Source organism: Mustela putorius, unplaced genomic scaffold (genome assembly GCF_011764305.1).
Source record: "Mustela putorius furo isolate JIRA1106 unplaced genomic scaffold, ASM1176430v1.1 tig00000275_pilon_pilon_pilon, whole genome shotgun sequence".
NCBI lineage: Eukaryota > Metazoa > Chordata > Mammalia > Carnivora > Mustelidae > Mustela > Mustela putorius.
In genome coordinates, this window is record NW_025421341.1 from 7,422,656 (window position 1) to 7,446,926 (window position 24,271).

Here is a 24,271-nt window from a genome sequence, read left to right on the forward strand (position 1 = left end):
ACCAGAGGGCAGGTACCAGGCCTCATTTATTTTAGTATTTGCAATGGCTTGGGGATATAGCAGACATTCAATGAATGTTTACTGAATCCATTGGTGGATAAAGAAATAATGATTGGGGCACCTGGGTGGCTCAGTGGGTTAAGCTGCTGCCTTCGGCTCATGTCATGATCCCAGGGTCCTGGGATCGAGCCCTGCATGGGGCTCTCTGCTCAGGGAGCCTGCTTCCCTCTCTCTCTCTCTGCCTGCCTCTCTGCCTACTTGTGATCTCTCTCTGTCAAATAAATAAATAAAATCTTTAAAAAAAATAAATAATGATTGATAAACATAAAACATTCAAATTTTACTATTTCAACAAATGACCAATATCAAGTGGGCAAAATTTATTTTTAATGATAATACCCAGTATTGGTGAAACTATAGGACAATAAGCACTTCAGAATATACATTCCCATCCTATACCTAATTTCCTCAATCCCTTTTTTTCCCATTTCTTAATCAGGGAAAGTACTATAGATTACACTCTTTAATCTATTTTTACTATTGAAATTTGAAGTCTGGTTGACAAATTTTAAGTTACTTTTGGTTTGCTAATGACTTTTTTAATAAAGATTTTTAATTTGACACACAGAAAGAGAGATCACAAGTAGGGAGAGACAGGCTGAGAGGGGGAAGCAGGCTCCCTGATGAGCAGAGAGCCCAATGTGGGGCATGATTCTAGGACCCTAAGATCATGACCTGAGCCGAAGGCAGAGGCTTAACCCACTGAGCCACCCTGGTGCCCACTAATGACATTTTTTGAACATAAACTTTTTGCTGAAGATTTGGGAAAAAACAATTAGAATGTGTGGAATGGAGGTAACACTACTATATTGTAGAGGAAAACTAACAAATATTAGACAATTTGATCTTAGAAGTCCCTCACCTCCTTCTAGAAAAGGATATCTCACTGGCCAACTTTCCTTGTCAGCCTAACCCTGTCTTCCCTCATTCAGCCATGAAGCTGGCACTCTCTTCTCTTCTTTATCTTATCTCCAGAACTTCGCATGTCCTTTCGCCAGGGCTATACCCAGAAACCCCAAAATTTCTCCCACCTTATTAAGCATAACAATTCACTGCTCTGTTTTCCTTAGAGTCTAGCCCATTCTGGTTATGTCTTAAGACAACCAAAATGGTCCATAAAATGGATTAAGTGTTTTAAATGTCACATAATCCAATTGTGCAAATAAGACTTCAAACACTTACGTCACAGGATCTATTCTTCCTGGAGGTGGTGCAATATTCATAAACATGGATGGCTTGTTAATTTTCTGAAGAGGTTTTAACTGAAGAAAATGGTAAGTGTGTTATAACACTGCTTAGTTACAAGTGTAGTTTACTCTAATACTAACATCCTCCAGGACTACAAAATAGGCCTTAAGATGAAGAAAGAACCAACATTTATTGAGCACTAGATATCTGTCAGGAACCTTTTATCTATAATATTATTTTTAATCCTCTCAATAATCCTATGATGTAGATAACTGTGGCTATTTTACAGAAAATGCTGAGGATCAGTAATTTGTTCAAGGTTACCCAAAAGACATCAGAGCCAGGATTTGAATGCAGCTTTATCTGCTCCCCCCACCAAGGGTAGTACCTTTTTTACATGATCAAGACAGAGGAGTAGGGGACTATATTACCAAAAAGTTCACAGATATAAAATCAAAATCAAGAACTTTTGTATTTCCCACTCTTTTCCACACAATATCTTGGTTCCTTGTTTTTGGTAGAATCTACCTCCATAAAACAATACTTTCCTAATTTATCTGAAAAGGAGATATCTCCGTAAGAAGGTGATTATTACATGTTTTACTTCTATTCAGACACAAAACCTACCTCTGAAGTTGGTGCTTATAAACTATGTCACGAAAGGAATTCAACAGTTACAAGACCCTATAAGGCCCAATTCATACAAATATAAATAAAATAGGCCGAAGGAAAAGAAAGAAAAATCAAAGCAAAGAAGGAAAAAAGATGAAAAAAATCGTGCCTAGTGGCTTTCTTCTGTGTATTATTTATTTCTGATTTGAAATGCATTAAAAATCATTATGATATACCATAGGCAAAATTTTAGAACAACATTTTACCAGGGGCTGCTCAGTTAACGTAAGAGTAGGTTTAATAAAAGTAATGTACCACTCTGAATTCCTAATTAAAAGAACAACCAAGACTATAAAAAACAGCAAAAAATGGAAAAGAAAGATCATATGCAAAGTATAGGGGTCACAGTCCCTGTATAATAGCAGCACTAATGTGCTTGGATATATAAATGCCCCAAAGTGGTGATAATACCTGGGGATATGAAGAGTTCTTTCAAACACCTGGTGAGAATATATGTTGGTACAACATTTCTAGAACAATTCTTTGACAAAGTCATTGTTTTTGGACAATAATTTCCATTCTAGGAATCTAGCCTAGGCATATAATAAAAGGACAGGACACAGGTTACTACACAAAAATTTTCACAGGAACATGGATATATGTGATAAATTTAAAGGCCTAGGACAAAGCAAGGAAGAGAACTTCAACATATTACTCTCTTGATAAATCAAGGAGGGCTCAAGTAGCATCAGACATTGAAATACCATGAAGGTAACGAGCATATGTGATCAGAATAAAAAATGTCATGCAAATATAATCAATGACTCCATTTTTAATAAGCATTTTTATATATAAAAATCCACACTTCTTATATACTTAAAATAATTTTGTTTTCACACATGAAAACACAGACACACAAAAGCAAGTTTCCTGATAAATGCATTTTGAATTAAAGATTATTTTAAAATGTATATGCAAATAAAAATAGTAGTTTCATTTTTCCTTAAGTACAATGGAGAAAATAGCATTCTTTAAAAATGTTCTTTTAAAAAATATATATTTTAAAAATTTTTATCAAACTAGAAAGCAAAGAGGCTCAGAAGAGATTTGACTGCAGTGCTGTAGAATAAAAAAGAACTAACCTGATGTGAAAATCCATAACCAAAGTTTCCATAGGAGAACATAAATTCCACCGCCACCTTGCAGATAGGCTAAACACACAGCACATTTATTTTATTATTTTATCAGAAAGATATTTTAATGAAAAAGGGGTAGCAAGTAGTATTTCTATTTCACAAATCTATGTTAGAAAAACCAAAGTGTGAATCTCCTGGTTAAAAAAGAAAAATTCACACAAGGAACTACTAGAGAAGAATTATAGAGTTCCTAAAGTGTTAAAAACTTTATGTTAAAGAATATATGATTATAATATAGAAAATATCAGTTTATAATTAATAGGATTACCCTGAGATACATATACGTGTGTGTGTGTGTGTGTGTGTGTGTGTGTACACACACATGCATATGCTTTTATTTGCTCACACTTCCATTTACTTCCTACCTCCACTTCCATTTTCAGATGAAATTTTTATTTGGACAAGCGATTTCAAGTCTCTGAACCCCAGCTTGCTCAAATGTGAAATGAAAGACTGTGTCAGAGATTATGACCCCAAATGTTCATCATTCTCTGTTCTGGCTATTGGCAGCAGGGTTCTCTCTGAATAGATCAATTAATCAAAATAATAATTTTAAATATTTATTTAAAAGAAATTCAAGTGAGAACTGTAAACAACTCTTTAAAATCTCCTCAAGGAGAAAATATTTCCTCAATTAAAGCTGCACAAATAAGCAGATAGGGCATTTTGCTCCCTAATGCAATTATTTCAATTTTCCTGTTCATCATTTAGCAGTAAAGTAGCATCACTAAAAAAAAGAAAGGTGAAGATGAAGATTTTGTGAATATTGTTCTTTCTGTTTAATATATTTCCATTAATTCAAACAGTGATTGGTACGGTAGCGGAGCATAAAAACACTAACAGGAGTTAAAACAGTATCAGAGTCAAGTTGTATGAAATGTTAAGTGTATGCACAAAAAGTTCTTAACATTTTTTTTAAAGATTTTAGTTATTTATTTGACAGACAGAGATCACAAGTAGGCAGAGAGGCAGGCAGAGAGAGAGAGGAGGAAGCAGGCTCCCCGCTGAGCAGAGAGCCTGATGCGAAACTTGATCCCACGACCCTGGGATCATGACCTGAGCCGAAGGCAGAGGCTTTAACCCACTGAGTCACCCAGGCGCCCCTCTTACCAGGTTTTTATGCAACATTTCAAATTCTTCAATAAAGCACCCTTTCTGGAAAAAAGAAAAAGGGAAAGAACAATAAAATCCCCCAATACAGAGTCACTCATGTGGCCATCTGTATATAACCTAAAACATTTCACAAATTCTGAAAAATCAGGTAATGATTTTTAATGCACATGTTAACTTAATAGCTCCTGTGTCCTTTGATAAAACTTCGTTAGTCTTTGAAGGCCTCCTTGCTTTTGCATCCTAACAAATACTCCTGAAAATCCTTCAGATGGTTTAGATTGGTTCACTAATCAGTTCTCTTCCTTTGAGTCCAGGGCAGTATGGCTGCTGGCAAGTGAGAGGGTAACCCTAGCCCGGAGGAAAGCAAGAGAGAAGGAATGACACAATCTGTGTACAAACCTTGCCCCCAACTTTCGCTGAGCCCTGAACAGCACAGGCCCAGGGCAGAAGGCAAGCAGCCCAGACAAGGAGAAAAACAACTGAAATCTGGGCAGTCAATTAAGAGACAGAGTTTGTGATTTGAGTCCTGTTTAGAAACACTCCAGAAAACACAACAGAACATGTGTATGTCGTCTCCTAGGTTGTACCATTGCCACACAATCAGTTCTTAAAAATATTAGGCTGTTCAAAGCCAACTCTTTTTTTTTTTTTAATATAGCCAGAGCGAGACATATGAGTTTGAAAGTAGATAATAAACCAAAAGGAGTCCATCAGATACAGATAAATAATAACAATGTGATACCACGGTGAAAGAAACAACCTTGATACTTACCTGAATTACATCATAAAGGTGTACCTTAACACTCCCTAGTAAGAGAGGATATTTTTCTGTACTTCTATATTGCATTAGTTCCAAGTATATATTATTCCGCTCATCATCTTGACGCCTGGGAACCTTGACATAATATGCATATGGAAAGAATTATCCCATTTTCAGTCTGAATTCCAGATATAATTTCTGAATAAGTACCTCCATAACTAGATCTTATTATATACACATCTCAGTTAGTTTTCAGCTTTCAAGCTTCTAAATTGATTTGTCTGGTTTCTAAGTAACAGGCTTACATTAAGTGATATTTTAGTTTTAGATCCTACCAATTAACTGCTTATTGTGGAAGAAAAATATTCTCAACACCCGTCCCCACAATCTTAACATTCTCTTCCTTTCGTTCCTCCAATATGTTATATATAGATCATACTTTTTTTTATTAGTTCAACACTTAATGTTTGTGTGTATGTAACTATTCTGCAGAGTTTAGCAATATAATTACAACTATGTTTCTTTTTCTCTGTCACTTCTTAATTTCCCTTAGAGTTAATAATGTGTTTTGCTTTTTAATATTTGTTTCCTTGTGCAGTTTTCTACGTACTTATTACTAAATTATTCCCAACTTTCCCTTAGAGTTCCATTAAAATTCTCCTCTTAATAAGCTCAAACTAATAGCTCCTCTTAAAATAGGGGGAAAGATTTTGATTATGCTAATAAAGATAAGCACCCTATTAATTTATACTATTTTCCAGGATTAATTTCAAGTGTTATTTAACTGGACATATACCCACTATATTCTTGAAAACCCGGCAAGCTCAGGAAAACTATTTTCAGAGTAAAACAAATAGTATAGATTGCCTTTAGCAAAACTATGTCGGGTTTGTTTTTTTTTTAACTATGCTTGAAAAACTATATTCTACACTCAAGACTAAAGCAAAATAAAGTTTTGAAGATTAAAACTGAAGGTTAAAAAATGTAGAGCACTGAGGAAATGTTTTAGGATTTCATTAAAATTTAACCAATATAACAAAACTATTAGGACTTACAACTGGACTAATCAATGTATCCTATAGCTACATGAAATAGTGTTGCTCACTTAAACTCTGAGATACATTTAAGATTCTAAGAAGCTTAGCTATAAAGAGACACAGACTCTTAGCACTGGAAGCTCGAGAGTGAGAGGAAGTTTAATAAAGTATAGTCTGAAGCCGGACTGACTCCATTCCCAGCTCCACTATTTACTAGTTCTAGGACCTTAAGAAAATTCTTTCCTCATCGGTAGAATGAGGATCATAATAAGAGAATGTATATATATTTGGGGGGGGTGTTATAAAGATTAAATAAGCTATCCATGCAAAAACGATTAGACTTTATGTAAGAAGAAAGGAGAGAGGGGAATGAGGAGGAAATGAAAGAGAGAGAAAGGGCATGCTCTGGGCTGAACTGTGCATTCCCTCAAAATTCGTACACTGAAGCCTAAATCCCCAATGTGATGTTATTTGTAGGTGTGGTGTTGGGGAGGTAGTTAGGTCAGAGGGTAGAGCCCTCAAGAGTTGGATTAGTGCCCTTACAAGAAGAGACCCAAGAAAGATTATCTCTTTGCTCTCTGCAAAGAGATGGTCATCAGGAAATCAGAAAGCAGGCTCTCACCAGACACCAGGTCTGCCAGCACCCTGATCCTGAACTTTCTAGCCTCCAGAAAGCTGAGAAATGAGTGTCTGTTGTTTAAGCCACCCCATATCTATGGTCATTTGTTAGAGCAGCCCAAGCTCAGACAGGGTGGAGGAGGACAAGGAGGAGAGCAAGACAGAGAAAAATGCATGTTTCCTGAACACTCAGAACCACAGGCAGTAAGGTCTTAGGGAAGAAGAAGCATCAGGATTATGCATTTTCTACTAAGTTGTTTATTTGAAAACAATAATATATCTCATAGTACAGAAATAGAAGCCTGTAAAATATCAAAAAAGGCACTGCATTTGTTTCTTTCCTACCCCTAAGAAAAGGATATAATTAGTGTAGATTATTTGAAACTATAAAAATGCATTCTTATATCCAGAATAGAACTTTAACATTTACCTGTACAGAAAAGTACTTTGTGTCATCAAAATTAACTGTAGTGTACTTTTCACCATTTGGGGATGCCAAGCTACATATTTTTGTACATTTCACAATGTTGTTTATAGAGATGCGAATGAACAAATTTTTGAAATGTTGTAAACTGACTGAAAATACACAGATATTAAGGAAAAAATTTGTTGTCATTGTACAATAACACAGTATAAAATTAATCCATTAAACAATTCAGGCAAAACTTAAGAATCAATCCAATAAAGAAAGAAAGAAATTGTAGAAGGGGAGGAGGGAGAGAATCTTAAGCAGGCAGACTTCGTGCCCAGTGTGACACTCTGAGCCAAAATCAAGAGTCATATGCTTAACAACTGAGCTACCCAGGAGCCCCGCTATATATTATTTTTAAGGTGACTAAACATTTGCAATATATAGTTAAAAACTTTTCTAAGCATAATTATACAGAAATGCAAAAATTCAAAAGTCACTTATTTTTAACATTAAGACAAAATTTAAAGCAGTTTTCTTTTGTGTGTGTGTGTAGCATGGAAATTTCTCTCTTTTTTTAAATTGTGTTAGTCACCATACAATAACATCCTTAGTTTTTGATGCAGTGTTCCAAGATTCATTGTTTACGTATAATACCCAGTGCTCCATGCAGTCTGTGCCCTCTTAAATACCCATCACCACTCATCCCTCCAACCCCCTCCCCTCTAAAACCCTCAGTTTGTCTCTCAGAGTCCATAGTCTCTCGTGGTTCGTCTCCCCTGCTGATATCCCCACTTGACTTTCCCTTTCCTTCTCTGAATGTCCTCCATGTTATTCATTATGCTCCACAAGTAAAACCATATGATAATTGACTTTCTCTGCTTGACTGATTTCACTCAGCACAACCTCCTCTAAGTAGTTTTCTATTCTCTTATTCATGTCACTATATACTTCAGTTTACTATATTTTTATCTTTCATAGCACTCTATGAATTAAAACAATTTTGTTTTTATGATTTAACTAATTATCTTCAAAAATCTCTTTATGTAGAATTCTCTTCAAGAATTTACTTTATGGGGCACCTGGGTGGCTCAGTTGGTCAAGCATTTGCCTTTGGTTCAGGTCATGATCCCAGTGTCCTGGGATCGAGTCCTGCACCGGGCTCCCTGCTCAGTGTGAGTCTGCTTCTCCCTCTGCCCCAACCCCCAACTCATGTCCTTTCTCTCTCAATCTCTCTCTCTCGCAAAAATAAATAAAATCTTTTAAAAAAACAATTCACTTTATATAAAAAAGAAACACCAAATCTTCATAATGAGATTGGTTTAATTCCATGATAATAAGCAATCAGTTTATTTAAAGGCATCAAGATAAATAAATCCTTCAAACAATGTTTAAGGTAGCACAATTATTACTTAGAAATAATTAATATGTCCATATACACTATGGAGTATTATGCCTCCATCAGAAAGGACGAATACCAACTTTTGTAGCAACATGGATGGGACTGGAAGAGATTATGCTGAGTGAAATAAGTCAAGCAGAGAGAGTCAATTATCATATGGTTTCACTTATTTGTGGAGCATAACAAATAGCATGGAGGACATGGGGAGTTAGAGAGGAGAAGGGAGTTGGGGGAAATTGGAAGGGGAGGTGAACCATGAGAGACTATGGACTCTGAAAAACAATCTGAGGGGTTTGAAGTGGCGGGGGTGGGAGGTTGGGGGTACCAGGTGGTGGGTATTATAGAGGGCACAGATTGCATGGAGCACTGGGTGTGGTGCAAAAATAATGAATACTGTTATGCTGAAAATAAATAAAAAATAAATTAATTAATAAAAAAATACATTGAAGCCATCTGAGTAAAAAAAAAAAGAAATAATATTATCATCTAAGATACGTATTTTTCCTTTTTTTTGTAAGATATATATTTTTCCTTTAACTTATATGGTGATTGAGGTTTTTCACCATATGGGTGAAAAATTTCTGTCACTTTGCACAATCAAAAAATGGAGTTTATTTTCCTCTGCTCTTGAATCTGGTCTGGTCTTGTAACTACTTTAATATGCACTGGACATGATCAGGGCTGGGACTAGGACAGGATGAGAGAGGCACCAGCCACGGTCCAAAATTGAAGGGGCTCCAAAACTTCAGTAATCAAAATAAATAATATAATTTTTTATTCTAATGTAATATTATTTTTAAAAAGATCAAAATTAGTGCAGAAAAAAAAATACGACGGAAAGACAAGACCTTGGGACTCTATGGCAAGAGAGAAAGGTCTAACCATTTCAGCTTCCCAGCTAAGTCTGGTCTTCCAGCCACTGTCCCTGAAACACCAGGTATGTAAATGAGCCATGTTCGACGTTCTAGCCTGTTTGAACTGCAGGGCGACCGCAGAGCCTGCTGTGATCATGGGGAGAAGTGGCACCTAGCGAATACACACAGTGATTGATAATAAAACGGTGCAGGGTTTAAGCCACTAAGTCTTGCAGTGTTCTGTAAGGCAGCAATATGTAACTGAAACAGACATAAATGATCACGGTCCAACTCTTAAATCAAAAGAAAGGATACTTTTAGGTGTGAAATGTCTGCAGTTCTTTATATGAATAGCAATGCAGCCAACCTAAAATAATCAAAGTAAAACACAGCCAATGAGCTTTTAAAAGTTAACTTTCCTTGCATTTTATTCTATACCAAACTATATATTTTTAAAAGCTCCACTTTGCTAATTCTTTTCTTAAAAATAGTGTTTCCCATTAGAAATATCTCCTTGAGGGAAAACACCAGAAAAAAGAAATACAGAAGAAAAATAGGCAGGATTTATTCAAAGTAAAACTAAAATGAATAAGAATACAAAGCAAAAAAAAAAAAAAAGCATTATTAACTTAAATCCAACCATCACTCTTTGAATCACTGTTATTTTATAGTAGGTGAGCATTGACAAAGTGTAGCATCCTGCATATAATAATAAAAAATATGCCTTCATTCATGTCTTTTTTATCCAGTATCCTAAAACCACTCTATTCATTTAACAATCGTTCATCCAATACAATGTCCCAAGGACTGCGAAATATTCATTCTCTCTTGTAAAAGTATTTCCAAATGATAAAGAAAATTATAGCTCCTGTTTAAGCATAAAATCAAATAAAAAATGAATACAGGAATATCTGAATACTGATTTGCATTATCACCCAAATATATTTAGCCATGTTTGGTCTTAAAAACCAAGTAAAAACAACAGCAATATTATATTAAACACTATGAAGCAAAATAAATGGCCCAATAGTATTTTTAAATGTAAGTAAATAATTTTAAAGATTTGGTTTTAAAATAATACAGAAAAAGAAATTAGCATCCAGAGGTCCTGGGTCACTCAGTCATTAAGCATCTGCCTTCAGCTCAGGTCATGGTCTCAGGGTCCTGGGATCCAGCCCCTCATTGGGCTCCCTGCTTGGCAGGAGGCCTGCTTCTCCCTCTCCCACTCCCCCTGCTTGTGTTCCCTCTCTCTCTCTGTGTCTCTCTCTGTCAAATAAATAGAATCTTAAAAAGAAAGAAAGAAAGAAAAAGAAAGAAAGAAAGAAAGAAATCAATCAGCATCCAGTATTTAATTAAAAGACTATGGCATGTGAATGATGAAATCCTAAGAAGAAAGTACTGTGGTCTACTGCTTACAGAAACTTTGATATGAAATGTTATGTTAAAGGGAAGTTTCCAAGTTTTCAAATGCAAATGCATGTAATGCATATTACATGATCTAGGCAGGATTTTAAATGGTCCTGTCATAGGTGATCCCATGAATCATAATTTCTTAAACCTGGAATTATATGTGAGGAGGGTAAAACACGGAAGTATAACTACAAGGTTATATTGCATAATGTTACACATTAACATTCTGTGCCTTGGGCAACTACCCCAACTTTCCTTATATTTCAGCAGCTCTTTATACTTTAATATCATCGATCCATATAAAATAAAAAAGAAAAATTTCTATTCAAATATATTCTAATTTAAACTCAATTAGCCAACATATAGTGAGCACATCATTAGTTTCAGAGGTAGAGTTCAGTGACTCAACAGTGGCATTTAACACCCAGTGCTCATCCCATCACGTGCCCTCCTTAACGCCCATCACCCAGTTACCCCATCTCCCCCCACCTCCCCTCCAGCAACCCTTAGTTTGTTTCCTAGAGTTAAGAGTCTCTCAAGGTTTTCCAAATACAGAAAAATATTTAACACTTAAAAAGATAATGATGACCATTCCCAGGCTATGGGGGACAAATGTTGCCACAGACTCTGAGCCCCATCTGTGGCCCAAAGCTATAACCGTGTCACCAACCCCCAACATGCACGTACAATAGGAAAACAACTAGAAAGGTGTTTGCAAAAGCACTTTCGGCAGCCAATTTGAAGACAGGATTTTTCACATGTTTTCTGAAAAAGGGCTCTGACTAGCAGAAAGAGGAACAGTGGGTTGCGATGTAGTTGTCATCGCAGACACACACCAAGCCTTGCCAAATACCTCAGAACGAATCACAGAACTTTCAGAGAGAAAGTCATGTGACAAATCGTACACTGAGTGGAGCTATCACATGCCAAACGCCTGTCAAAAACTTCCAGCTGACTTTTAAAAGAAGGTTGTTAATGTCTAGCGATATGTAATTCAACTAAGGAAAATATAAACTACGAAGTCAGGAAGTGTGAATGAAATCAAAGAATCAGTTCTGAAGGAAGGAAGGTGCCTCACTCAGGAGCACTGGTGATGGAGATCAGTCTGTCAACACAGCGGCATGCATAATAGCTTACAGCCAAAAGTGATTTCAAGTTATTTCTTTTTCTTTTTTTTAAAGATTTTATTTATTTATTTATTTATTTGTTTGTTTATCTATCTATCAGAGAGAGAGAGAAGGAGCACACACAAGTAGGCAGAGTGGCAGGCAGAGGCAGAGAGAGAAGCAGGCTCCCCGCTGAACAGAGCCTGATGTGGGACTCGATTCCAGGACCCTGGGATCATGACCTGAGCCGAAGGCAGTGGCTTAACCGACTGAGCCACCCAGGTGTCCTGAAAACTTTTTCTAATTTTAGATTCAAACAGTGACTTTTTTTTTTTTTAAAGATTTTATTTACTTATTTGTCAGAGAGAGAGAGAGTGAGAGCGAGCACAGGCAGACAGAGTGGAAGGCAGAGGCAGAGGGAGAAGCAGGTTCCCTGCGGAGCAAGGAGCCCGATGTGGGACTTGATCCCAAGACGCTGGGATCATGACCTGAGCCAAAGGCAGCTGCTTAACCAACTGAGCCACCCAGGCGTCCCTCAAACAGTGACTTTGACCGTGATGTTTCATACATCACTATATAATTACATGGATAAATGCGCACTGTGCTTGTTTTGTAAAAACAAAACATATGCATGAATACAGTTTTACTTTTCCCCCAAAAAATCATGGTGTTGAATTCATCATATATTTTTTAATCAAGAAAATGTATAGTATATGATAGGATCTAGAGCAGAAGGCCACGGGAAACTCTCTCCCTTCATACCTATTAACTGTTCTAATGATGCTCAGGAAGAAAGATAACTGTAAAAGAATACCACAACATTTAATAGTTCTCAATGTACACAGAGTCTCATGTCCCATACTCCGTAGCACCCAAAAGAAAAACAGAGATTTTTCTGGTTCTCAGCCTAGTTCTCAGTTGGTCCTACCTGTGTGTTTGGGTGTATGTGTCTGATTCATGAGTATGTCTGCTTTTGTACCTGGAACTTGAAGGAAAGATGTGAGGTCAATTTTTAAATCATAGCTCAAAGCCTCCAAAATCTGACAATAAATATAGTCACCGAACCAGCACAATAAAAATACTGAATCTTGGGCCCCATGCCCAGATTCCAAGTTAGCAGATCTTAGGTGGGGACTGAGAATCAGTGATTTTAAAATGTATCCCAGATGATTCTGATGTAGTGAGACTTTGGGAACCCCTATATAGAAACAATTTTTTCCCCTGTGAATCAAAATGTCTTCCTTAATTTCAGTGATTACAGAATGCTTTTCTAACTTGATGAAAAAATGAACAATTCACAAATGTCATCAGAGAGAACCATTTTCTATATATACTTTTTGATTATCAAATAATAAATAATAACTAGTCTTCACATAAAATAAGAAATAACTTGTACAAGTTTGTGGAGGCAAGTTTCACATACCACGTCCCCAAATGGTACCAAAGTCGGAACTTCAGGTGTTATTTCCGGTTCTTTAATTTCAGACCCCTTAAGAGTTATTCTCAGCATCTACAATGTAAATAAATTAACATTAGACTTTAGAAGGCAAAGAAGAAATAGATAAAAGTTCATTTCAACAAATACAAGTATCCACTAAGTAACAGGTATTATTCTAGGCAGTAGGATATTAGTATGAGTAGAAATATCATTCCTACCCTCAATTAGTTTATCAATAAGTTAACAGAGAAACAAAATGTAAACAATTAAATATAAAATAATTCAGGGAATCATGAGAGAGGAGAGAAGGCATAGTACCATGAATAATGAGCTCTGCTTGCTAACTAAAAATGACCGCCATTACCACATTTTAATCTTAACCTGGCGTGGACTAAAAACTATATCACACAGATGGCAGTGATCCTGCTCGCAAGTTATTCCAATATTCGTTCAGTTGATTAGCCTTGGAAGGAACTGCAATTTAATACTTTGGAACAGTAGGTAAAAGGGAATGGAGCAATGGACAAATGGCTTTTGGTTTTGAGTTGTGTCCTTTCTCCCGGAGTCACTTCACTAACAGATATTTGTGAGCTGGTCTTTAACTTTGTTTTTAAAGGCTCTGGTCACCACATACGATGACTAGCTTTTAAAAATTACAAGACACTTCAGTATAGACTGTAAAGGGAGGAGAAGGAGAAAGGAGGTAATGGAGGGGAGGGGAGGGGAATATGGAAAACACCGATGGCAAATCTAGCTTGAAAAGAAGAATTTATTTAGCCCCAACCTTTGCTAACTTGGATCAACATGGCCTGACTTATAAACGTTAACTTCCCAGGAATCTGTTGTTTTGTGTCTTTGCAAGAATCAACTGTTCCTATTGTTGACATATATAATAAATCCTCAATTATGTTAAAAATTTTTGCTTCCAAGTATATAACAAACACTGTAGCTTACTGAAAAAAATTGTTGTATATATGTTGGGTCATTTTGCTAGTACTGCTGCATCTTATTGGCTTGATGGGTCTTATACATATTTTTATATATTTGTATAACTCGTAGTTTAAGGTAACTGAGTGACAATTACTGTATTGTCACAAAAACACCAAACTGAGGTATATTATATGTGAATTCAGTGTGGACCCTCCTGCTTTCTAATGTTATGATAACCTTATTATGAAGTCTACTTTGAATGTGCATTTTAACAAATACAAAATAATTGGGGGAAAATCTTTTGGAACATACGTGCTTGATTTCTCCTTAGCTATGCGGCAAAATACCAGCCCCAACCTCAGGTCACTACCTTTTTACTTGCCTTTCCTTACCTGGGCAGAGTTCTCTTCAGCGGCAACAAGAGCAAAACAACTCTTTGCCAAAATTCTGTTAGAATCTTGAACAAAAGTTCTAAAGACCAGTCTCATAAGGCCTACTTAGACCACCTAGAATTTCTCCTGAACCCGCAGAGAATTTTTACTTCACTTAATTCCACTAAGCCTTTCATCTCTGTCACTTTTGGCCCCACTCCAAATAAAAGTACCTCATGGCACGTCTTTTAATTAAAAGTCGATATATTCACTTACGTTGTTCTGCACTTCTTCCCCTAATGACCTTTTGTACCTACTCTCCTCCATTCCAGTTTTATTTGGAAACCCACTAGCCTACACGCTTAGCTTTTCCAGTATATTCCTACTTCCTTAGTCCTAAAAGAAACCTCACTGACTTTAATGAACATTTACTATGTGCCGGCACAGCTGTGTGCTGGGCACTGTAATGGCCCCACCCTGCAGTGTTCTTGCCCTTGAGAAATTCAGTCTGGTGTTGAAAACAGAGAGGTGAAAAAAAAATTATCGTTTCTCTATCAGATAAACGATGACTGAAAAAGAGACTTTTATCTTTACTTTTTTTTTTATCCAACCCAGATTTCCTACATGGGAAAAAGAATAATGTATTTGATTGTTCAGATATCCCCATTCATTCTGCAAACTAAAAGTACCGGGAATTATTAACTCTAAATGATATTTTTTAAGTCTTCTTTTCCCCGCCTAACTCAGGAGCGATGACTCTTTTTCATCCTCTGTGGTTCTGTCTGTCTGAAACAAGGACACTCACAACAGGGCCCAGGGATTATCCCCTAGATGGTGGAAGTAAATGTTAGAATTTAACAATTTTCTCTAACAAATAGGAAAGTGAGCACATATATCTATAAGCGTAGACAAATTCTGAGGAAAAGTGTGAGTTTTATACTCAAAGAGGTCACACCACACCTTCATGAGTCCAGGGTAGTGCATTTGCTAGTTAGGTGGGTAACTACCTTAAGCAGATATTCAGTGTGCTTTACAAATAGATGAGGACTGAGCATAAAAAATTTCCTGGCAAAATATTTTTAAAAGTTGGCAAACAAAGATATACTATGTACATTGTTCTTATAAAAAGACAAGTGTTCTAAATTTGCTAACATTTTCTGGGATAACAAATAACTATCAGCAGTATGTAAACTAACAAATATTTAAAAATGAATATTTCTTTTATTTTTGGCTACTATGAAACTATCTTTTTTTTTTTTTTTTTAATTTATTTGACAGACAGAGATCACAAGTAGGCAGAGACAGGCAGAGAGAGAGAAGGAAGCAGGCTCCCCACAGCAGAGAGCCCGACGCGGGGCTCGATCCCAGGACCCGGAGACCATGACCCTAGCCGAAGGCAGAGGCTTAACCCACTGAGCCACCCAGGCACCCCTGAAACTATCTTTTTATTATGTTCAGTTGGCCACTGTATATAGCACGCCATTAGTTTCTGATGGTGTTGGGTGATTCATAAGTTAGGTATAACACCCCGTGCTTATCATAACACGTGCCCTCCTTAGTACCCATCACCTTGTTATCCCTGCCCCCGCCCCCTCCCCTCTGAAACCCTCCGTTTGTTTTCCAGAGTCCAGAGTCTCTTACAGTTCAATTCCCTCTCTGAGTTCTCCCCCTTCAGTTTTCCCTCCTTTTCCCTATGGTCCTCCGTGCTATTGCTTATGTTATACATATGACTGAAACCATAAGATCACTGTCTTTCTCTGCTTGACTTACTTCACTTAGTATAATCCCCTCCAGCTAAAATAGATATTTCTTAATCTGTCTTTTCAGAGTAAAGTAATGACATTTTAATGAGTGTGAAAATAACTTTTTTGAAATGAACTCATATTAAGATAAGAATATTTTGTGAAAACTACTAGAAATATTTTCATCCAATGTTATTTTCTGTGTGTGCAAATGTGCTATGATCACCTACAAGCTTGGAGTATCACACTTTAACAACTTAGAAACCATTTCCTCATCTGTTTAAAAATCTCACAAAGGAAAGGTTTCGGCAGATTAGGAGACCATTTTTCCTTTCAAATATAAAAACATGCAACACCTTCCAATTAGTTTGCCAGAACTAATTACTTAGAAAAGATGAAATCTTACGGATAAAATCTGACTGAAAACTTTGCAAAGTAGAGTAGAAATGAAAAATGAGAAATGCGGTTTTACTAATAAGTGCAACCAGGGTGCACCTCTTCCATTTGAAATTTCAAATACGGAAAGTATCTTTTTCAAATACAATGGCATTAAAAACCATATGCCGAAGTAATAAATTTGCCTTAGAATGAGACCTTCAAATTACTACATCACAAATATTAAATCACACTTTTCAAAAATAGTAGTGCTTATTGAACTCTGTACCACTAAGAACAACATGGAAATCATTTTTTTGAAATAATGCTTATCATTTTTAATTTTTTGTATATTGTAGAATTTATATAGCAAATTAAAGTACATTTAAGTAATGTATAAATAAATATACAAACATTGGTGACAGATGTTCATATGTTTTTTACTGATAAGACAGTGCAATCAAAGCAATTTTTGGAGACTACTTCTAGGGAGTCATAGCTAAAGGCCTATCATATGTCTCACTTTCCTCAATCTGCCTTTCTGGAGGCTGTAAGCTGCCAGTTCCCATGCATATCCCACCTAGGCCCAGTCTGCTTAGAATGAAGCAGGTTACCTTCCCCATTTCAGAACATGCTGCCTTCATTCTGAGATGGAGGTAGGACTTCCACAATAGTTTCCAGTTTAGACTCGTTACCAGAAATCCTGAGATAAAACTGATATTAATTTCTCATTTGTTAGTCCACTTTTTAGCAAATACTAATGGCCACAATCCTGGAGCAAAAGAGGAGCAGGAGGTAAGATTCCAGTACCAAGTCCCACCCAGGATGCCTATAAAGTATCTTATAAACCTGTGGCAGATAAGGGGAGTGAGGAGAAAGTGTTAGGGAGGGAGGTGATGATAACTCAAGTGAGCTTGAAGAGGAAAAAATTAAGAACTAGAGGGAGAGAAGCCTAGACAGAATAAGTAAGTGTAAAAGGATAAAGAAGAGAGCCATAGTTTAATTACATTATTATATTTATATAATACACATATAACATATATATGTGAATTATACTGAGATACACATACTTAGGTATAGTAAGTATATATACTTACATGGAAATATATAAATACTATTATATACATGTTTATATTGTACTTTTATAGTTATATATGTAAATATTATTGCTTCATTATATACACATACACAGATAGCTATCAAATAACATGAATTTGAACTGTGTGGGTTCACTTATATGTGACTTTTTTCCAATAAATATATGTATAGTAATATAAATGTATTTTCATTTCCTTGTGATTTTCTTAACATTTTCTTTACTTTAGTGTAAGAATATAGTATATAATACATACAGCATACAAAATATGTGTTAATCAACTATGACATCAGTAAAGCTTCCAGTGAACAGTAAACATTAGTTCCAAATTTTAAAGGGAATCAAAAGTTATGCATGGATTTTCAACTGCATGGAGGTTAGTGTCCCTGACCCTCATGTTGTTCAAGAGTCAACTTTAAATAATTCAGCTCCTCAAATTGCACTATAAATTCAATGCAACCAAAATGAAAGTCCCAAAAAGTTTTCTTACTGGAATTGATGAGATTTTCCAAAAATTAATATGGAAATGGAAAAACCAAGAATAGCTGAGATCATCTTGAAGAAGAAAAACAAAATGAAGTATTTAAAAATTGAAGAAATAAGAACATTTTTTCTTAACATTTTTGCTGTCTGAAGACATTAGCAAAAGCATAGATAAATACACCAGAAGAAACTGATTAGAGTCTAGAAATAGGCCCCAACACAGGCACTGCACCTGTGATAAAGTTGGTAATGCAGAATAGTAGAGAAAAAACACTCTAAGGTAGGTCAAGTGAAAATTACCATGCCAATAAAAAAAAAAAAAAGAAGAAGAAGAGGAAAAAGGTGAGAGAGAGAAAAAAGAAAAGAAAACATGACTTATAAACTCACACCATATACACAAAAATCAGTTACAGGTGAATTGTTGATCTCAGTGTCAAAGGAAAAAAAAATAACAAGATAATACATGGTGAAATATTTCCATGAGGTTGGAGTAGATTTCCAAAACAGAACACAAAGATTAATAAGCAATAACCATAAGGAAAAAGTTTTATACAGTAAACTCCCTTAAATTTAATAACTTCTGCTTATCAAAAGATGTCATACATATTTGGAAGAAAATATTTACAACATATGTATGGCATAAGTGACAAAGAGCCCATAACTAGAATATATATATATATATAAAACTAGAATATATATATATATATAAAATTATACAAATTAATAAGAAAAAGGTCAAGAGTTCAAGAGAAAAATGAGAAAGAAACTTCAATAGGTACCTCACAAAAGAGGATATGTAATGGCTAGTAAACATTTGGAAAGGAACTCACCCTTATTAGTCATCCAGGGAAAAAAGTTAACACCACAAAAAGATAGAACCATTCTCTTACACCGTACACAAAGATAAACTCAAAATGGATAAAAGACCTCAACGTGAGACAGGAATCCATCAGAATCCTAGAGGAGAACATAGGCAGTAATCTCTTCGATATCAGCCACAGCAACTTCTTTCAAGATATGTCTCCAAAGGCAAAGGAAACAAAAGTGAAAATAAAATTTTGGGACTTCATCAAAATCAAAAGCTTCTGCACAGCAAAGGAAACAGTCAAGAAAACAAAGAGGCAACCCATGGAATGGGAGAAGATATTTGCAAATGACAGTACAGACAAAAGGTTGATATCCAGGATCTATAAAGAACTCCTCAAACTCAACACACACAAAACAGGCAATCATATCAAAAAATGGGCAAAAGATATGAACACACACTTCTCCAATGAAGACATACAAATGGCTATCAGACACATGAAAAAATGTTCATCATCAGTAGCCCTCAGGGAGATTCAAATTAAAACCACATTGAGATATCACCTTACACCAATTAGAATGGCCAAAATTAGCAAGACAGGAAACATGTGTCGGAGAGGATGTGGAGAAAGGGGAACCCTCTTGCATTCCTGTTGGTGGGATGCAAGTTGGTGCGGCCTCTTTGGAGAACAGTGTGGAGATTCCTCAAGAAATTAAAAATAGAACTTCCTTATGACCCTGCCATTGCACTCCTGGGTATTTACCCCAAAGATACAGATGTAGTGAAAAGAAGGGCCATCTGTACCCCAATGTTTATAGCAGCAATGGCCATGGTCGCCAAACTGTGGAAAGAACCAAGATGCCCTTCAATGGACGAATGGATAAGGAAGATGTGGTCCATACACACTATGGAGTATTATGCCTCCATCAGAAAGGATGAATACCCAACTTTTGTAGTAACATGGATGGGACTGGAAGAGATTATGCTGAGTGAAATAGGTCAAGCAGAGAGAGTCAATTATCATATGGTTTCACTTATTTGTGGAGCATAACAAATAGCATGGAGGACATGGGGAGTTAGAGAGGAGAAGGGAGTTGGGGGAAATTGGAAGGGGAGGTGAACCATGAGAGACTATGGACTCTGAAAAACAATCTGAGGGGTTTGAAGTGGTGAGGGGGTGGGAGATTGGGGTACCAGGTGGTGGGTATTATAGAGAGCATGGATTGCATGGAGCACTGGGTGTGCTGCAAAAATAATCATACTGTTATGCTGAAAATAAATAAAAAATAAATAAAAAAAAAAAGATAGAATAACATATTTCCCAGAGAGTTAAAAATAGAGACACCAACAATATCAAGTGGCAAGGATGTGGGGTCACAAATTTAATACACTGCCAGTAAGAATATAAATTGGTCTAGCTTCTTTGAAAAACTGTTTAGTATTATGTATTGAATTTGAGTATATATATAATTATGACCCAGAAATTCCATTACTAGATATGTCCTCAACAGCATACCTCTACCTCTCTTTTTTAAAAGATTTTACTTACTTATTTGACAGAGAGAGAGAGACAGAGACAGAGAGAATGCTTGAGCAGAGGGAGGAGCAGAAGGAGAAGCAGGCTCCCTGTTTCAGGGAGTCCGATGCGAGGTTTGATCCCAGGACCCCAGGAGCATGCCCTGGGCCAAAAGCAGATTTTAACTGACTGAGTCACCCAGGCACCCCTCTACCTCTCTCTTATAAAGGCATTTGTGATTACTTTGAGGGCCTAACTCAGATAATCCAGGATGATCTCCCCAACTCAAAATCCTAAAGTTCATCTTATCTCCAAAGCTCATTGTCATTTAAGGCATATAAACTACTACAGCTATAAATAATTTTATGCTAACAAATAAGACAATTTAGGTGAAATGGAAAAATTCCTAGAAAGACACAAATTACCAAAACCAACTCAAGAAAAAAGAATATCTGAAAGACCTATAACAAGAAACTGAATTAGTAACTAAAACTTCCTAAAAAGAAAAACTCAGGCCCAGACCCTTTCACTGGTGAATTCTACCAAACACTTGAAAAAATTGTAACAATCTTTCACAAACTCAGGGAAAAAAAGAGGGAGTGTGGGGAGGAAGAGGAAGGAACACTCCCCAAGATATTTTATGAGGTCAAAATTATGTTCATACCAAAGCCAGACAGATAATGCAAGAAGAGAAAACAATAGGTCAAAATCCCTCAAGAATGAGGCAAAAATCCTTAACAAATTATGAGTAAACAAAATCCAGCAACATATAAAGAGGACCATACACCATGACAAAGTGGGATTTTTCCATCTGAATATTAATTAATGTAATAAGCCATATTAATAAACATGTACAATAAAGAACAAAAATCACATGATTTCATTTCAAGAGATGCAGAAAACATATTTGATAAAATCTAAAATTCATTCTTAATAAAAACTCTGAACAGACTAGAAATAGAAAGGAACTTACCTAACATCACACTCCATGGTAAAAGACTAAATGCTTTTCCCCTATGGTTGGTAAGGCAAGTATTCACTCCTACTAATGCTAATCAGCATTGTACTTAGGTTATATCCAGAGTAGTCAGACAAGAAAAAGAAACAAAAAGCATCCACATTTGAGAGAAAGTAGTAAAATTGCTCTTTATATAGAGGCATTACAGTCTCATATATAGAAAGCCTAAAGAAATCCACAAACACCAAAAGAAATTACTAGAACTAGTAAATAAGCTCAATGAAATATCAGGATACAAGAATAAAATGCAAAAAAAAAATATTTTGTATTTCTATATAATAACAATGAAAACAAGTACATATGAAATAGCACCAAAATAACAAGAGCCTTAAAAATAAATTTAACGGAAGAAATGTAGTAAATTTAACAGAAGCAGCATGATAAAATAATAAACCTAACAGAAAAAAAAACATTAAGACTTGCACAACAAAACATTTCTGAGTGCAATTAAAGACCGAAATACATGGCAAATATTACATGTTCACAGATGGAAAGATTCAATACTGTTAACATATCAATTCCCAATAAAATACATAAACCACTAGTTAACTTAATCAAGAAAAACGAATAAAACACAATTAAGACCTTCCAGTCCATGACCGTAATACGGGAAGACCCTGAACTCACTTCCTCCACAGAACACACCAAATTATACCTATTAATAGAACAATTCCTCCTGAAGAAAACCTGAAGGCTAATTGAAAATCAAAGATAGATAAGTGGGAGAAGAGCAAGAGAAACAGAGATGTGGCAACAAGGGGAGCCCCGCAACCTGATACTGTGAATGGCAGTGGGAAGGGATAATACTGAGGAACTGGGAACAGATTCCTCCATCCTTGCGCAAAAACAAACAAACAAACAAAAACCTACAGTTTAAAAGAGCAACTAAGAGACAACAAAGCCTAGACCAGAACAGTGTTCAGACACGATAATGGGGAGATTCAGTTGTCACAGCAAGCTTGCAAGCTAAGCAAGCCCAGGATCCACAAGACCACACCAGCCCCTAATGCACTAGGGCATGGAAATAAAAACAACAACACAAACAAACAAACAAAAACAGGGTTTAAATAGGCCAAGGAACTGGAAATGCTCTCTCCCCTTCCACCTTAGAAGCACAGACCAGAACAGGATCTGGCTCACAGTGAGCTCATAAGCTCAGTGAACCTAGAGTCTATAATACTACACCAGCCTCTGTGGTGCTGGGGCACAGAAAATAAGCTACATGTATAAATTTTATTTAAAAATTATATTTTTAAGTTTTCTAAGTTTTTAAATTTTTAAAATTTGCCTTGTTTTTTAATTCTTTGGAGGCTTTATTTTCCCTTCCTCCTCTCCTCTTCTCCCCTCCTCCCCTCCCCTGTCCTACTTCCCTTCCATTCTTCCCTCCTCCTCCTCCTTCTTCCCATAAAAAGCCACCATTTCAACCAGTAACTTGCATCTGCTGCCACAGCTCCAGCCAGCCAGCAACAGGCACCAAGTACACACAGTCTACACAGAGGATACCATACACATAAACAGTCCTTCAGGTTTAGGAGAAGTTGTCTTTCTGCCTAATCCTTTCAAACAAACACAGAAAGTCAAGCAAAATTGGGAGACAGAAAAATATACTTCAAAAGAAAGAATAGGGAAAAACTTCAGGAAAAAAAAAAACCTAAATGAAACAAAGATAAGCAGTATGCCTGCTAAAGAATTTAAATAATGATTGTAAACTTATTCACTGGAGTGGAACAAAGAGGGAACTCAGTAGTCTGTCAATACAGAGATAGAAAATATTGAAAAGAACCAATCAGTGTTAAAATTACCATAAATGAAATGAAAAACATACTAGAGGGAGTTGACAATAGATTAGAATGTATCGGTGATCTGGAAGAAAAGGTAATGGAAAGCACAAAAGCTGAACAGTAAAAAGAAAACAGAACTTTTTAAAAAAACTGACAACAGATTAAGAGATCTCTTGGACAACATGAAGTGAACAAACATAGGAGTCCTAAAAGAATAGGAGAGAAAGGTATAAAAAAAGTTACTAGAGGAAATAATAACAGAAAACTTCCCTAACCTGGAGATGGAAATAGACATCCAAATCCAAGAAACACAGAGTCCCAAACAATGTAAACCCAAGGAAGTCCACAATATGGCACATAATACTTAAAATGTCAAATGCTGGTGAAAATAGTGGAATCGGAGGATCCCAGTCCCACACACACATCTAGATAATACCCATATCAGTGTAACTAACCCAAAAAATGAAGTGAAGACTGGCGGATCAAGCTCTCCACAGTTAATTGTAGAGAGGAGGCTACATCAAAAAAATGGTAGGAAGGGGAGAGACACAGTCAGGAACCAAACTGACCTTCAAGACTGACTGCAGGAGGGAGGGACACTGCAGGCATAGAGAAGGAGGAGAAGCAAGCCCCATACTAGGTACCCCAGGCATGGGGGACCTGCACTGGGAAGATGGATCCCCATAGCATTTGAAAAGTTAAAAAGTTAAGGGGGCTTAACTTTGTAAGTTTTTAAAAACCAGTAGGGCTAAACACCAGGAACATTAAAAATGAGCAGGCTTGGCTCTTCAAAAACCAAAGGGCTATAGAAAACTGGGTCCTTGGCATTAAAAAGACAGCATGACAAAAACCCTGCCAAGTTACACACAGAAGCAGAAGTTTCTGAGGCACCAGAGGTATACAGGAAGATGTCTTTGCTGTTCTCAGAGTCTTCACAGAAAGGATAAGTTC

At 36.3% G+C, this 24,271-nt stretch overlaps 1 protein-coding gene across 5 annotated transcripts in view; it reads right to left on the bottom strand.

Moving 5' to 3' along the window:
- C2CD6 (C2 calcium dependent domain containing 6) overlaps nucleotides 1-24,271 on the bottom strand; it is a 124,078-nt gene that overhangs the window by 82,690 nt on the left and 17,117 nt on the right. The window contains exons 1-8 of one of the 5 annotated variants that reach the window (XM_045078569.1): nucleotides 14,526-14,567; nucleotides 13,189-13,275; nucleotides 9,565-9,616; nucleotides 7,015-7,160; nucleotides 4,942-5,064; nucleotides 4,167-4,211; nucleotides 3,003-3,071; nucleotides 1,243-1,322 (exon numbers count right to left, since the gene is read on the bottom strand). In XM_045078569.1, coding sequence (XP_044934504.1) covers nucleotides 1,243-1,322; nucleotides 3,003-3,071; nucleotides 4,167-4,211; nucleotides 4,942-5,064; nucleotides 7,015-7,160; nucleotides 9,565-9,616; nucleotides 13,189-13,275 — 602 coding nt within the window. In that variant the 5' untranslated portion in view covers nucleotides 14,526-14,567. Of the gene's footprint in view, nucleotides 1-1,242; nucleotides 1,323-3,002; nucleotides 3,072-4,166; nucleotides 4,212-4,941; nucleotides 5,065-7,014; nucleotides 7,161-9,564; nucleotides 9,617-13,188; nucleotides 13,276-14,525; nucleotides 14,568-24,271 lie in introns of those variants that run through there. The other 4 variants (XM_045078567.1, XM_045078568.1, XM_045078570.1 and 1 more) reach the window with 4 other exon arrangements.